The following is a 14,351-nucleotide window of genomic DNA, read 5'->3' on the forward strand; positions in this document are numbered from 1 at the left end:
CTTCATTTCTAGGATTTCTTCAGTAAGTTTGTAAGCAACTTCAATAACTTGTTAATTGTTTATTTATTTTGATAAGATTTAACAATTTGAATAAATATTATTTCAGAAAAATGAAAGATGTGATGCATAATATAGCCTCCGACACACACTGTGATGTACACTCGACGATTCTTGGAATACGTGAGGGAAAAGAGGGGTGGTTCCACCTTTATATACCCGGTAGTATTGGCTGTGATGATGAAGGAGAACTCTGGGGAGTTATGGTAGGTTATACTTGAGAGAGAGAGATGGAGAGAATTCTGGAAATTCGTGAGGGAAAAGAGGGCGGGTTCCACATTTATATACCCAGTAGTATTGGCTGTGATGATGAAGGAGAACTCTGGGGAGTTATGGTAGGTTATAGCTGAGAGACGGTCAAGATGTGGACTGGTTACTTCATAAGCCTGTTAGTATAAGCTATGATAATGATAGAAACTGTGAAAGGTTTTAGTAGGTGATGGAGAGAGATAGACCCAGGTTGTATATCCTATGATAACGAAAGAAACCAGAGAAATTTAGTAGGTAAATTCCACCTTTATATACCTGGCTGCATAGGCTATAAATACGAAAGTAGATTAACAGAAAAGGAGAAGTGGATAAAAGGACTGGTTCTATCTTTATAAACATGGATGAAGAAAGAAAATTGTGTAAAATTATGAATGTGGAGTTAAGGATGGTGAAGAGATAGATTGGTAGAGTTGAGGAAGGATTGAATATTTGTATACTTGGCATTATATTTCTTAATGATGGCAAACTGGGGATAAGTTATGATAGGTATAGAGAGAAAGAGGGAATGAATAATATGATGTATTCCTCTTTTTAATACTTAGCTGTATTGATGCTGGAGAAATTGAGGATGTTGTGCTAGGTAAAGAAAGATGGAACAAGAGAAATGATTTGACTTTTGTTTAGAATAAGATATTATGATTGATGAGAAAGAGATTTTTTAATGATATTGTGTGAAGACAAATTGGAGAAAACCATGCAATATTTTTTTATTTCCCCCCCAAAAAAAAACATTGCTTCAGACTCCAAACAAAAAGAAACAAAATCAAAACTTGGAAAGAAAGAGAAAGAATACATGATATTGTAAAAATTTTGCACTATGATCTTTAATGTTTCAGCTGAAAACACTGATACATTGTTGTGGAAGAAGAAAGAAGTTCCTACAAGGATTAAACAAAATGTTAGGACCAGTAATGTTGCTGGCTTTACGGGAAAATGAAGCTGCTATGGAGGTAGGTTTTTTCTTTTGGAAAATATAATTTATGTTTAGTCCTTTAATGTATGGAGACCATTTATTTAGTTGCTAACATATATTTATATATATTTCTCTTAATCTCACCCAATTTATACTTTTCCTGACTGATTGAAATTTTTTTATAATCAATGTGTGATTCGTTTGATCTCAGTTCTTCACTCATTAAAAATTCAATTATGACTTAAATTTTTTTTGCTTACCTCTGAATTTCCTATTTTATTACATCACGAAAAAAAGGCCACAATGTCTGATGATGTCACAAAGAACACATGTTTTTTTAGATCATTGAAAAAAGGATTTGTCTGCATATCATCTAAAAATCATTGGTTTAATGGATTCCACCACCGAATCTTGTGCAATACGATATTTATCCACTCTTAACAGTTAAATTTTGCATAAAAAAACTCAACCAGCCTTATGTTTCAAATATTTCAAGTTTAACTTTCTGGAGTGGAGAAATATTTATCAAACTCAATGCAGAGGTAGAAAAACTATATATTTAATTTTTAGAGTTAAAATGTGTCATTTTATAGTTTAAGTTATATAATTCTGATACACTGTTTCAGGTTTTATGTGCAATGTTAGAAATGGATGTAGTAGAGAACAATGATATGAAGATGCAGATAGTAACAACTCTACAGAGTACCAGTACAGGAAAGAGACTGTATGCTCAGCTTTGTGACAGACAGATAGCTCTCAGGGAACTGGTTAGTTGTCATTCAATATCACTTATTTTGTATATAGAAATAAAGAAATTGTTATAATTGCTATTTAAGTGAGACAACTTTCCTTCAAGGACTAAGGACAAAGACAACTAAAGACACTGTATGGCCTTCAACAATGAGCAAACCCAATACTGCATAGTAAGCTATAATAGGCACCTGAATAATTAGATTAGAAACAATGCAAAAACGGAAAACTAATGGCCTTTTTTTGAAAGGTAGAAACGTTAAAAGTCTAACAATTAAGGCAGATAGTAACCAATGACAACCACTGTAGTACATGCTCCTGGTTTTGGACAGACAAACTGATTGGTTGATATTAAATATGTTTGTTAGCAGTCAACCCTTCCCCACCCTGGGACAGTGGTGTAACAGCACAACATTAGAAAGAACTTTAAAAATCATTTCAAAAGGGCTTGAATCTTCAGATCAATACAATTGTCAAAAGCAACTGACAAAAGACATACCAATCTTAAGAGTACTCACAGTAACTGAAAAGGGGGCCACTTACTATATAATGTATGGTAGGGATGAGGGGCTTAAATGGGTTGCATGGTATGTGATAGGGTTGAAAATTTAAGATGAAATATATGACAAGGTCATGAAGGTTGCTGATTGAATCATAAGTATCTGAAACTAATCACAAATTTTCACAGATGCGATTAAAATTACAGTCATGAATACATCAGAATTTTGTCAAAACTATTCATCTCTCCATGAAATAGTGTATGCATCATAGCAATAGGTATATTTTTTGTCAAAAAATATATGATAGAGTATGTATTTTTTGTTATTTAAAAGATATGAAAAGGGTGAAGTATTGGATGTCTTAGTTGCTCACCCCTACCTCAAAAAGGTCAAATATTCATTTTTCTTTGCCTGTTATCTTGAAACCTATGATAGAAAAACACTTTAAACAGCATTAATGACCAGCAAGACCAGATTTTCAAATAAGTTGACATGGCCAAAAACACCAGTCACCTTTTTAAAGAAGTTATTGCTCTTAAAGGGCAATTTTACTAATTTTTGCTTATTATCTTTAAAACTATTAAAGATAGAAAGAAACTTTAAAAGCAAAAATGATCAACATGTAGTTATGTATATATGTACCGATAGATTCCTCCATTATTCGGAGCGCCCCTCGAGAGCTGTAAGGGTACAGTGGAACCTGTGTACACTCCCTATAGGGATTAATTGAGATGTGTCACTAACATATTTACAACAATATTTACAAGGACAATCCCTACCCCAACACAAAGGGTGTGCTAGGACACTGAGAAGTCTGTTATTATGTTGGAGGAAGACGAAGTACTCTGATGAGAAAACCACCTGGATGCTTGACGTGAAGAGACAAACCATAAAGATATCAGCAGATTGATCTCCAGCTGGTCAAAGTCTGGGGCCCCCAAAGTACCCATCCTAGTTTAAGCCCTGGTCTGGGTACCAGGGATTTGTGTGGGAGGATGAAAATCACCCTTCTGATGTATTGAATTTTCCAGCGCCCTAAGTCAGAATCAAACATTGGACCTTCATCACTGCAGCCATAGATCTTAACCACTAGATCATGAACCCACCAATCAAACAAGGTTCATAGGAGTGACTGCCCTTGAATGATGATTTTTACCCAATTTTGTGTAGATAGAAACTAATAGAAAAAAATGTCAGCAAGATTACATCCTTCAACAATGAGCAAAACCTGTACAACAGTACTATTTTCACTAACATTTAGTTTTTGGAGGTTACATTATCTACATAGATGTCAACTCTTCAGGCATTGCTTGTAGCTTCTAAAATATTTGATTTTTAATGTGGAAACTTTCCCTATGAATACAATCTATAAATCAAAGGATTTACAATGGAAAAAGCAAGTAAAAGGAATAAACATAATTTTCATTATTTAATTGATTAATCATATCAAAACCAATGTTTTTTTGTCAAATACCCATATTATTTCAAACAAGTCACGATATTAATTCAGACAATGATTATATTATTTATGCCTCCATAAAAGACTTTTTATGAAAAACAGAAATAGAATAAAATTCTCATTAAATATAGTATTTGTAAATATTGGTTTGATACGGTATTCCAGTATATCTGATTTATAACATCATGACTGTCAGAAATCAATAACAAAAACATAATTACCATCTTCTGACAGAATACAGATGATCTGTTATAAAAATAGACTTACCTTTTGATGTTTTATCATGAATCCTGAAATATTTTTATAATTAGACTTCATTTTAAAATGTTTTACAAAAAGAAAATTACTCATCAAGTACATTTATGTTATTTCATCAAAATATCAAGTTACTGGAAATCCAGACTTCATTATTTCCTATAGGAAAGTTGTGGGAATATGTATATAATTTCAGAAGCATATAAGATAACATTTATATATCCTATGTAGGAAGTGAAAAGTGTCAACAGTTTCACAACCTTTACCTGAAAAGGTCATTGATAAAAATGAAAATCTAGTGGGTAGCTACATGTATGTAAGGCAAAATATAGGAATTGTTTTGGTTAAAATGTATTATTGGAAGGTATACTTATTTTACTTCATGACAGTCACGACATTCCTGTTTCTAATTAGGTTGGGTGAATTACTATTTTCAATTGAGATAGGATAAAATAATTTGCCATTTAGGAATATGAAATAGTTGGGATAATATTTTGAAACACACTCTGAAAATTTGTGATTGGATTTTAACAGCATCAGCAATGAATATTAAACCAATGTCATAACTTAATTTTATTATATTCAACAGGCAAAGCATTTTACCTATAATCTTCTGAATAGATTGACTGCAACATAGTAAAATTGCAAATGGTGTTTTTTTTCTCTCATTTTGCACAATTTTACTTTATTTCAATCTTATGTATAATGAAATTGGAAAACTGTCTTACTTATCATTTTGGTGTCCACACCTTTTACTCATTGTTTTCTTCTAACCAAATAATTAATTTCTTTACTTGTATCTATATTTTTTTTAAGCAACAGAAAGGTGGACCAAAAAAGTTGACACTGCCCTCTAAATCAACAGACGCAGACCTTGCCAAAATGTTGAGTTCTGGATCATTTGGAAACCTGGAATGTTTGAGTTTGGCTTTCACCCATGTAACTAGTGCCTGTGCTGATGATCTCATCAAACTGCCATCTTTACGCTACCTGAATTTATGGTCAACACAGGTTAGTAGAACAGTGTAGAAAAAGTGGAATACATTTCACAGTTAGTTCAGGGTTGAAATAGGCTGACAGAAAAATTCCCTGGTTCTGAATTTTTAGCCCCACCTAGGGGCATTATGTTTTTCGGTCTGTACATCCGTCCGTTTTTCGTTCATCCGTCCGTCCGTCCGTCCTGCTTCAGGTTAAAGTTTTTGGTCAAGGTAGTTTTTGATGAAGTTGAAGTCCAATCAACTTGAAACTTAGTACGGTACACATGTTCCCTATCATATGATCTTTCTAATTTTAATGCCAAATTAGAGTTTTGACCCCAATTTCACGGTCTACTGAACATAGAAAGTAATAGTGGGAGTTGGGCATTCGTGTACTATGGACACATTCTTGTTTGTAATTAAGTATGTTGAAAGAAATAAATAAATGCAAATTAAAACATTAAAACTGTAAAATTTTGGATCAATTGGAAACTTAAAAGGTAGGATTTTGGCTTTCACTCATGTCACAAGTGTAGATGATCTCTTCATACTACCATAATAACTGATTCCTGAATGTATGGTCAACACAGGTTAGTGGCTCAACAGATAACTAGGTAGATCTTTCAGTACAGCCGATTTCAATGAGTGTGTAGGCAAAGGTAATATCTTTGGTTAGCTTGCTTGCTAGCTGAACCGTGAAGTCATTGTTAGGTTAGGTAAACTACCCTCCTTTAAGAGTAGACTAGTCCGACAGATAACCAATTTATCTGTCTATTGGACTAGGCTACTTCGAACGGAGGGTTGTATACCTTACCTAACAATGACTTCACGGTTCAGCTATCAAGCAAGCTAACCAAAGATATTACCTTTGCCTACACACTCATTGAAATCGGCTGTAAACCAAGTCCAAAAACTGATTTTGAAGTAAAAAGTAAATGGCAGAAGAGTTGTTTGAAGGAATAGAATTAAGGGAAGTTAAAAATGATACCCTTTTCTACATCTCTTTATGAGATAAAATGGTGTATGTGTAGTGTCCTCTCTTATAATAATACTATTTATTTCATAGTGCTATAGTTAAATATTTCAATATAAGGTGAAGCAGATTATACAACAGATATGAATAAAATATTCAATGTATTTAAACTAAGCCTATATATAAAAAATGTAAAAATAAACCTGTACATATAAAAATGTTTTAATGGTTACATTCTTTTACTGTCTTCCTTTTACAGTAGTGAGATTTTGTGAAATGAATAAGAATAATGTGATAAAATAATAACATTTCAGTTTGGAGATAATGGACTACAGTTGATATCAGAGTATCTGCAGAAACTACAGGTCCTAAACTTATGTGAAACACCAGTAACCGATAAAGGGCTTGTCTGCTTGTCGTGTAAGTTTTGAGTGTACAACTTTTACACAACTTATCTCCACTCTCTGAAAATTCAATTTTAATGTGTTTATGCCATTTTCTATCATGAATGTTAGGATTTAAATAATTATGATAACTTTCAATTATGGTTTTAGAATAACTTGCTTATGTCAGTTTTATGTTAGATCAGAGTTTAAATAATTTAGTGAATGCTTTTAAGCTTTATGTAACTGTTGATCAAATGATAAAATTGTATCTAGACTACTTATATTTAAGTTGCATTTATATATTGTATTAGGGATTCAAATTTATATATACAGAGTAAAATTACTTATGTTATTATGCTAATAATTTGTTTACTTCTTTTAAACATTAGAATGGAACTAGCTATAAAGTTAGTTCAAGTTATACAAACACAAAGTATGGTGCTTTACATTCATGACATTATTTGAAAATATTTTTTTGCTTTTCAGCTCTCAAAAACCTAAGGAAGTTGAATTTAAACAGTACAAGTCTGTCAGCACTTACATTTGAAGGATTAAAGGTATGTTTGTATTCATGTTTTGTCCTGAACATGCATGAACATGGACATTAAACAACCAACAATCAATCAATGTGTTCATGTTTTATATAATGTCTCCTCACTCAGAATAAAAGTTACAAGCCACTGATAAACATAAGATTAATTGCAGACTGTCAGTTAATAGAAGAAATTGATAATTTTCATGTGTTATAATTAAATCTGTACGTCCTTTACTGGGTAATCTTGCATAAAAAAGAACTTTTGTTTACTCTTAAAGTGTATTCACTCTGTGACTGCATACTTTGCTGCATATTTGGTGAGAAATTTTGAAATAGAAGCTTAAATTTTCAGAAGAGAGTTCTAAGGAAATTGATGACCATCTGTAATTGTGGCATAGAAAAGAAGGACTGTATTACAAGTAACCACTGTATTAAAAATCTTGACTTTAATATAAATTTGTTGGTTTGAGATATCAGAAATGTTGAGCTTTTGTTAAGTCTTAAATTTTTGTCCTCTCAAACTGAACACACCTTACAAAGTTTGCCCACCAAGAAGTTTGCTGTTTTTTCTGTTACAGGAGAAACTACCAGCATTACAGGAGTGTGACGTACGTTATACTGATGCCTGGTAGATGGAGCAGAGATGTCTTGTTTTGTTTATATGTAGTGTCATTGTTCCCAAGGAATTAAAACACATTTATTGGAGACATTATCTTCAACTTACAAAGCTTTCAAATGAATAGACTATCTTGAGAACTTATTTATGGAGAAATTCATGGAAGCTTTATGACTTTAAAGTTGTTTGAGTTAACATATTAATGATTCTTATCTGTGGAAAAATATAACGTTCCGTTGACAAGAAAAAATATTGGAACACAGTTGAAAGTGAAATGTTTATGCTTAAAAACTAATGAGCAGAACCTACATATTACTAGTTAAACTGTTATATGTAATTCATGGGAAAAAACCTAGTAATTCGTGTTGTGTATTTGTATGTTCAGATCACCATTTCATTTGGATTTGTAATGTCGGAGGGTCAAAGGATTGAGCTTTAATTCAACTACAACACAGGATTCATGGAACCATTTTACCATTGACATAACCATGGCAACTAGTCCTTCAAATATTTCTGCCATTTATTTTGTTATGAGGACAATGGATCATTGTCATGTAAATTTGTAGAATTGTAATCAACATTTTATTGTTGGTATATTCTTTTCCATCTAACTGAAGATTTTATTGTTTTTGATCTATTTTTGATCAGACTTGAATCATTTCTGTCCCTTATCATTATGTCAACCCACAATGTTCTTGAGCCATAAGTTGTGTATCTTTGTCTGTTACCCTATCACATCATTTTGATACCAGACTCTAAGCTTTGTAGAAGTGTGTGCATGTGGATATGAATGTATACTGCCAAGATGCCTTAGATTTTATGTTTTTCTTTGTGTATTCTGTAACAGTATATAGATTTTGATTCTTTCCAAATACACACAAGTTCATTTCAGAACCATGTTATTATTCCAGATATATTTCCTGCCACATGTTATTTTGATTATAAACCCTCTATTTTGTCTACACATAGGAAGCATTTAAAGTTACTATTGAAAGTATTAATATACCTTGCACCAATTTGTGAGTCATTGTATTTTATTTATCTTATAAGACCAAAACGCAGGTTTAAATATGATGAATAATTTTCAGTTAAACATTGTAATACTGTAAAGAAGCAAATGTTTTTTTTTAAGAAACAAGTCATAGATATGGAGTATCTTTCAAAAAAATATGAATGAATTACAAAGTTTGAAGAATTGAAGGCATAATTTGTAGTCTATTTCATGAACTATGTTCTTGAGTCTAATCTAAATAGAACATAGACCTACCAGGCAGAGCTCTTGAACTAATTTATTTAAAGGTCACAATGATACAGATTACTTCAGCATAGGAGATTAGAGCTTTGAGATGTTGCGCTATCTACTCTTGCATTGCATCCTTTTTTGTTATCAAGAGGGCATAAGAACGTTGGCGTTAAAATAATGTTTCCTATATGACACTTATGTTCTTACATGCAACCTTAATCAAAACATTTTAAATAGTTGCCTGATGAAGAGCTTAAACCTTGTGTTATTGTAATGTCTGGGTCAAATATCAAGTTCAAAATATGGTTTAAGAGATTTAATCTTACAGACACAATAGGTCCAATCTTCATTAAACATCATCTTATGTCTTTTTGTTAGGAATGCTGAACCCTATTCATTTTCAAGGTCACAGGTCAAGGTCAAGGTCAAGGAAACTTAAATGCAATTTTAGGGTTTACATAGATATAAGAAAATAAAATTTGGAATGAGTCTTTTTTCTACAGATATGAATAAAGAGTATTCTTTTTTAAGTTTGTAAACAACAAAATTGAAAAATTTATAATGGCATCCATCATGGATTTCTTGCTATGGAACTATTGAAGTTGCAATGTTATTTTTAGAATTATTGGTATATTTTATTTATCAATTATTCATGGTAAGCTATAATCTCTTTCTGTTCAGACTCATTTATGGCTTTAATTTGTAGATCATATTTCTTTAGATTTTTTCATTTTCTATTTGTTGTTCAGAAAATATTTTATATATAGAGAGACCAATTTTAGTGTTTTGTTGTTGTTTTTGTTTGTTTGTATGTTGAACAAGATTGATGTTATTTTTTTAATTTTAGAAGCCAATTTATTATCAAAAGTTATTCACAGCTTAAAATGATAAAGATTATAAAGTTAAATTGTTAATTTATTTGTTGAAAAAATAAGAGCTAAATGAGGCCTATTTATATTTTTTGGTCCTAAACCAAAGTAGATACATGTATTTTTGTGTCTAAACAATGAATACACATATTTTCCTATAGAAGTATTACTGCTTTCTTTGCTGTTAAGTTTCATTATTTATATAAATATCTGAAGCATTCAGATTTTCATACCTTATAAACTAAATATATGTCAAATGTCAATTTGCAAACTTTTAATTAAAATGAATTAATCCGTATTGCAGGAGTAGCTAAATAAAACAGTAGTTATTTTATTGTACAGTCCAGCTTATGCTTTTAAAATAGTCTTAGAAAAAAGTCAACCAATACATTTAACATGTAGTTTGTAGCATTAAACTGTTTTATCTGCTTATTATTTCAAATGGTAGGTATTCACCAGTGTTTGCGTAATTAATCTTATTTTAGAGGATTATTTTTAAACAACAAGAACCATGTTTGTTTATTCTTTTGGAATAATTTTGATACGATCCCATAGAATATTTTTACATGTTAAGTTTTTGCTACAGGAAGTATTAATTTTATATTGTTAGGTTTGTTGTTAAAATTGACAATAACATTTCAGATGTTTTAGGCCCAGTAAGTTTTATGACCATAAACAGTTTTTTTTTAAATTTGATATATATATCTGCCTACCTCTTAAATAGATTTGTTTTTTTAAAGGGCACATTCATATTGTTAAATGTACACTGATTTCATTATATGAGCCTTAATTTGAATTAATAGTATGGTACTGCTGTTTTTCATGATTTGTCATGTAAATACTTTTGATCTGGTTGACTGATAGTCCAAAAATGGTTCTTAAGAAATAATTAAATGATTTTATTTTTTACTCTCTCACTAATGGAAAACCTTAACTATAATTTATTTGTGGTTACAGCTCTAACAGTTTCTGAGGTTTACATGGAAAAGGGAAGCTATTATACAAGGTGTAGAAATTTTCCCTCAAGTTTTGACAGAATTTGATTATTAAACCTGGGAGGTTGGTTCTCTTCATGAAAGCTTTCAGTAGCCAACTAATATGAACTTTCAAATTTTCAGTCAACATGTTTTATATAGTTTTAATCCAGTTTAAAAGGGATTGTGTCTCTATGAATCCCCTTGATGAGGGATTTAGATGGAATGCACCAAACACACTGTGGAACTGTTGTGGTTTCTTAACTGTAATTGGCCAAAGGGACAGACAGTAGTTTCACTGTTGGGGGTCTTCATGATGGGGTTGTATCATTCTGCATGCTGTGCCATTGGTAACCCTTTATTTCCAAATTGTCAAAGGAATTATAAGTATTATTAAGATAATTCAATTTGAAGCTGTTGAATTTTGATGTAAACAAATTGTTTGAAAAAAAATGTTTCAAAGCTCTCTGTTCTATGTATTATGTGGCATAGATATGTTTTTTTATTTGTCAAACTAATATTACTCTGAAATGTTTATAACTACTTGCAGTAATTGATGAATAATTGTTTATAATGTTTATTTGTGTTTCATTTGTATATTGCCTTCTCAATGCATGTAATCATTCTAGTTTCATTTCCTTAAACTTGATGTTTTGATACTGTAATGTTTCTGATGAAAATGAAACTTGATAGAAAAACTGTGTGAAAAAGGTTTTTTCGTTATCTCTTTGAATTTCAGTTTTTTTATATATTTCATTTTTTAATTTTGTGAAATTATTTAAATTTAGATAAATTACGTAACATTTTACTGTGGAGAACATTTGAATCTGTTTAAGACCCATTCAAGTACCAGTATGCTCAAAATCATAATATGTGAAGCCGAATATACAAACACATTACTGTAAGCATTTCAAAAAGTTATTATTTTGTTGCAAAGCAGTGAATATAAGAATTATTTTTTTGTCACCTGGAAATAGTAAAATTATTCAATCCTTACAATTTTATGTTTTTTATGATGAAGAAATAGGCTGATATTGTCTGACCACTTTGGCGATGAAAATATCATTTGTGGTGTATCTATGATGTCATTAACATTTCGGATATTTTATTCTAAAAATATGCATTAAATCAACATTGCTGTTTCAAAGAAAAAAGTTAAAAATTGTAGTGCATATTTAAGATCCCAAAACTTGTCCACTTTTTACAAAAAACCTTGTTCATAGTTTTACATATTGTCTTGTTTTTTTCTGAGTCCAGAATGAGGACATGTCTTGTTTATTTTTAGTCCAGGATAAGAACTTTATTGGTTTTTTTAGGTGTGATATAAAAGTGCTAAAATATCCTAGGTTTGTAAATATTCTGTTTATTTATATATTTATTTTATTCTCATCAGCATTATTACTATTTCTGTTTATATCCCACAACAGTCTTCATTATGATCCTTACTACGTAATTTTCTTGTGCAGTTTATTCTATTATTGTTATATTGAATTACTTATGAAATGAGGCCTCTAAAAAAAAGTTGGAAATTAGTAGAGGAAGAAAGTGATTTTATTTACTAGAGGAAGTTTATAGTAGTTAGAAACATATTGGAACATTCTGGTGGTATGTGATGATATATTTATTTTCTGTTATAAGACTTTTTATTAAATGTTCTAATAGCTATCAAGACTTTAAAAGTTTTGTTAGAATTTTACTCTTTATGTTTGTGCAATAAAATATTTTCTCATAATTCGACATTAAAAAGACACTTTGCAATCGTGAGCATGCAATCAATGCAATATTTAACATTCATATATAAATGATCTTAGATGAGATAAGGTAAGAAATGTAAAATCTTTGTCCACAGGTATAATATCTTTGTTGTTGACTGAATAGTGCCATCGTTTCTTGTCAGATTTTCTACAAATTTGAATGAAAGTTTACTCTTATCAGAATTTGAGATATTTTTTTATTTTGATATCAGAAATGGTGAACTATTATTTGGGGAAGTGGATTTCCATATTATATATTGATATAGCGACAAGGGGTATATGGGCTTCCTCATTAAAATTCTATCATTATGTAAAACTGGTAATAATTTTGTATCAATTGGTTTAACTTCTCTAGGCACTTAGCTTTGTTTTGATTTAAATGTTTTAATTACGGTAGAGTTTTAATTTAATTCTAGTGATGGACCAAACAATATGTTTCTAAAGATAACCAACAGTCTCATGAAACACAACAAACTTTTTTTGCTACTAAGTAAGTCAGAAAAAAAAAACAAATTAAGTGTATATTAGCAAATATCTAGTTCAAAACATTTTAGTTTGTTATTTACAGCTATATTGGTAGAAAAATTCTTGTTTATTTTGTATGTTAGTGATGTTACAAATTTTATATTTTTCATTTCAAGCTTTTTGCATTTGTGTGAAAGAATGAGAAATAAATGTGATATTTGTAGAATTTTGTTATTTGTTTATTTTCTTTAATTTTATGATGTAGAACATACTGGCAAAAAAGTTACTTTACAAGTCCTGAAATTACTGGAAACTGAAACTTTTAGGGTTTCAGTTGTCCTCATTGAAGATGAAATTTGGAAAGCGTTTGTTTTGCTTTCAAGGAAAGTTGCTTGTAGTGAGACAAAGATATTACTTTTCAATAGGTGGCAACAACAATGGCCTTGGGAGTAAAAGGTATGAATATTGTTTTCTAAGTCATGCAAAATATACATACAGTACATGTACGCTTGTAAAACTTTTGTGTGTCAACATATGACATCTTTACACTAAATCCATTGGATATTGGATGTGTACTGATTGATATTTTAGTCTTAGATACTTGAATTTTTATGCCCCCGCTGTAGTGGAGGGGGCACTAAATTTTACCCTTGTCAGTCTGTACGTCCGTATGTCCCAAAATTAGTTTCCGTTCTCTAACTTTAGTTTGCCTCAACCAAATGTTATGAAGCTTATCCACAATGCTTATTACCACAAAACACAGATCGAGTTTGAATTTTGGTGGCATCACTTTTACCTTTCGAGAGTTATGCCCTTTTACAAATGGAAAATTGCTGAATTTTTCGTTTCCGTTCTCTATCTTTAGTTTTCCTCAACCAAATGTTATGAACTTATACACAATGCTTATTACCACAAAACACAGATCAAGTTTGAATATTGGTGGAGTCACTTTAACCGTTCTAGAGTTGTGCCCCTTTATAAATGGAAAAATGCTGAATTTTTCGTTTACATTCTGTAACTTAAGTTTGCCTCAACCAAATGTTATGAAACTTATGCACAATGCTAATTACAACAATACTCAGATTAATGTTTGAATTTTGTTGGCGTCATTTTTACCGTTCTAGAGTAATGCCCCTTTACAAATCTCAAAATTGCTGAAATATTTGTTTCTGTTCTCTAACTTTAGTTTGCCTCAACCAAATGTTATGAAACTTATGCACAATGCTGTTTATCACAAAACACAGATAAAGATTGAATTTCGGTGGTGCCACTTCTACTGTTCTAGAGTTATGCCCCTTTAAAAATGGAAAAAATGCTGAATTTTTCGTTTCTGTTCTCTTATTTAAGTTTACTCA

General features: G+C 30.8%; 1 protein-coding gene across 3 annotated transcripts in view; it reads left to right on the forward strand.

Moving 5' to 3' along the window:
- The window catches only part of LOC127700311 (C-Maf-inducing protein-like), a 104,542-nt gene extending 91,320 nt beyond the window's left edge, over positions 1 to 13,222 (forward strand). For 2 of the 3 annotated variants that reach the window (XM_052203724.1, XM_052203726.1), the window contains exons 13-19: positions 107 to 263; positions 1,164 to 1,277; positions 1,867 to 2,007; positions 5,021 to 5,215; positions 6,469 to 6,574; positions 7,027 to 7,097; positions 7,654 to 13,222. In XM_052203724.1, the coding sequence (XP_052059684.1) occupies positions 107 to 263; positions 1,164 to 1,277; positions 1,867 to 2,007; positions 5,021 to 5,215; positions 6,469 to 6,574; positions 7,027 to 7,097; positions 7,654 to 7,707 (838 nt within the window). In that variant the 3' untranslated portion in view covers positions 7,708 to 13,222. The remainder of the gene's footprint in view (positions 1 to 106; positions 264 to 1,163; positions 1,278 to 1,866; positions 2,008 to 5,020; positions 5,216 to 6,468; positions 6,575 to 7,026; positions 7,098 to 7,653) is intronic. The other variant, XM_052203725.1, reaches the window with a different exon arrangement.
- Positions 13,223 to 14,351: the final 1,129 nt, after the last annotated feature.

Source organism: Mytilus californianus, unplaced genomic scaffold (assembly GCF_021869535.1).
Source record: "Mytilus californianus isolate M0D057914Y unplaced genomic scaffold, xbMytCali1.0.p SCAF_5, whole genome shotgun sequence".
Taxonomy (NCBI): domain Eukaryota; kingdom Metazoa; phylum Mollusca; class Bivalvia; order Mytilida; family Mytilidae; genus Mytilus; species Mytilus californianus.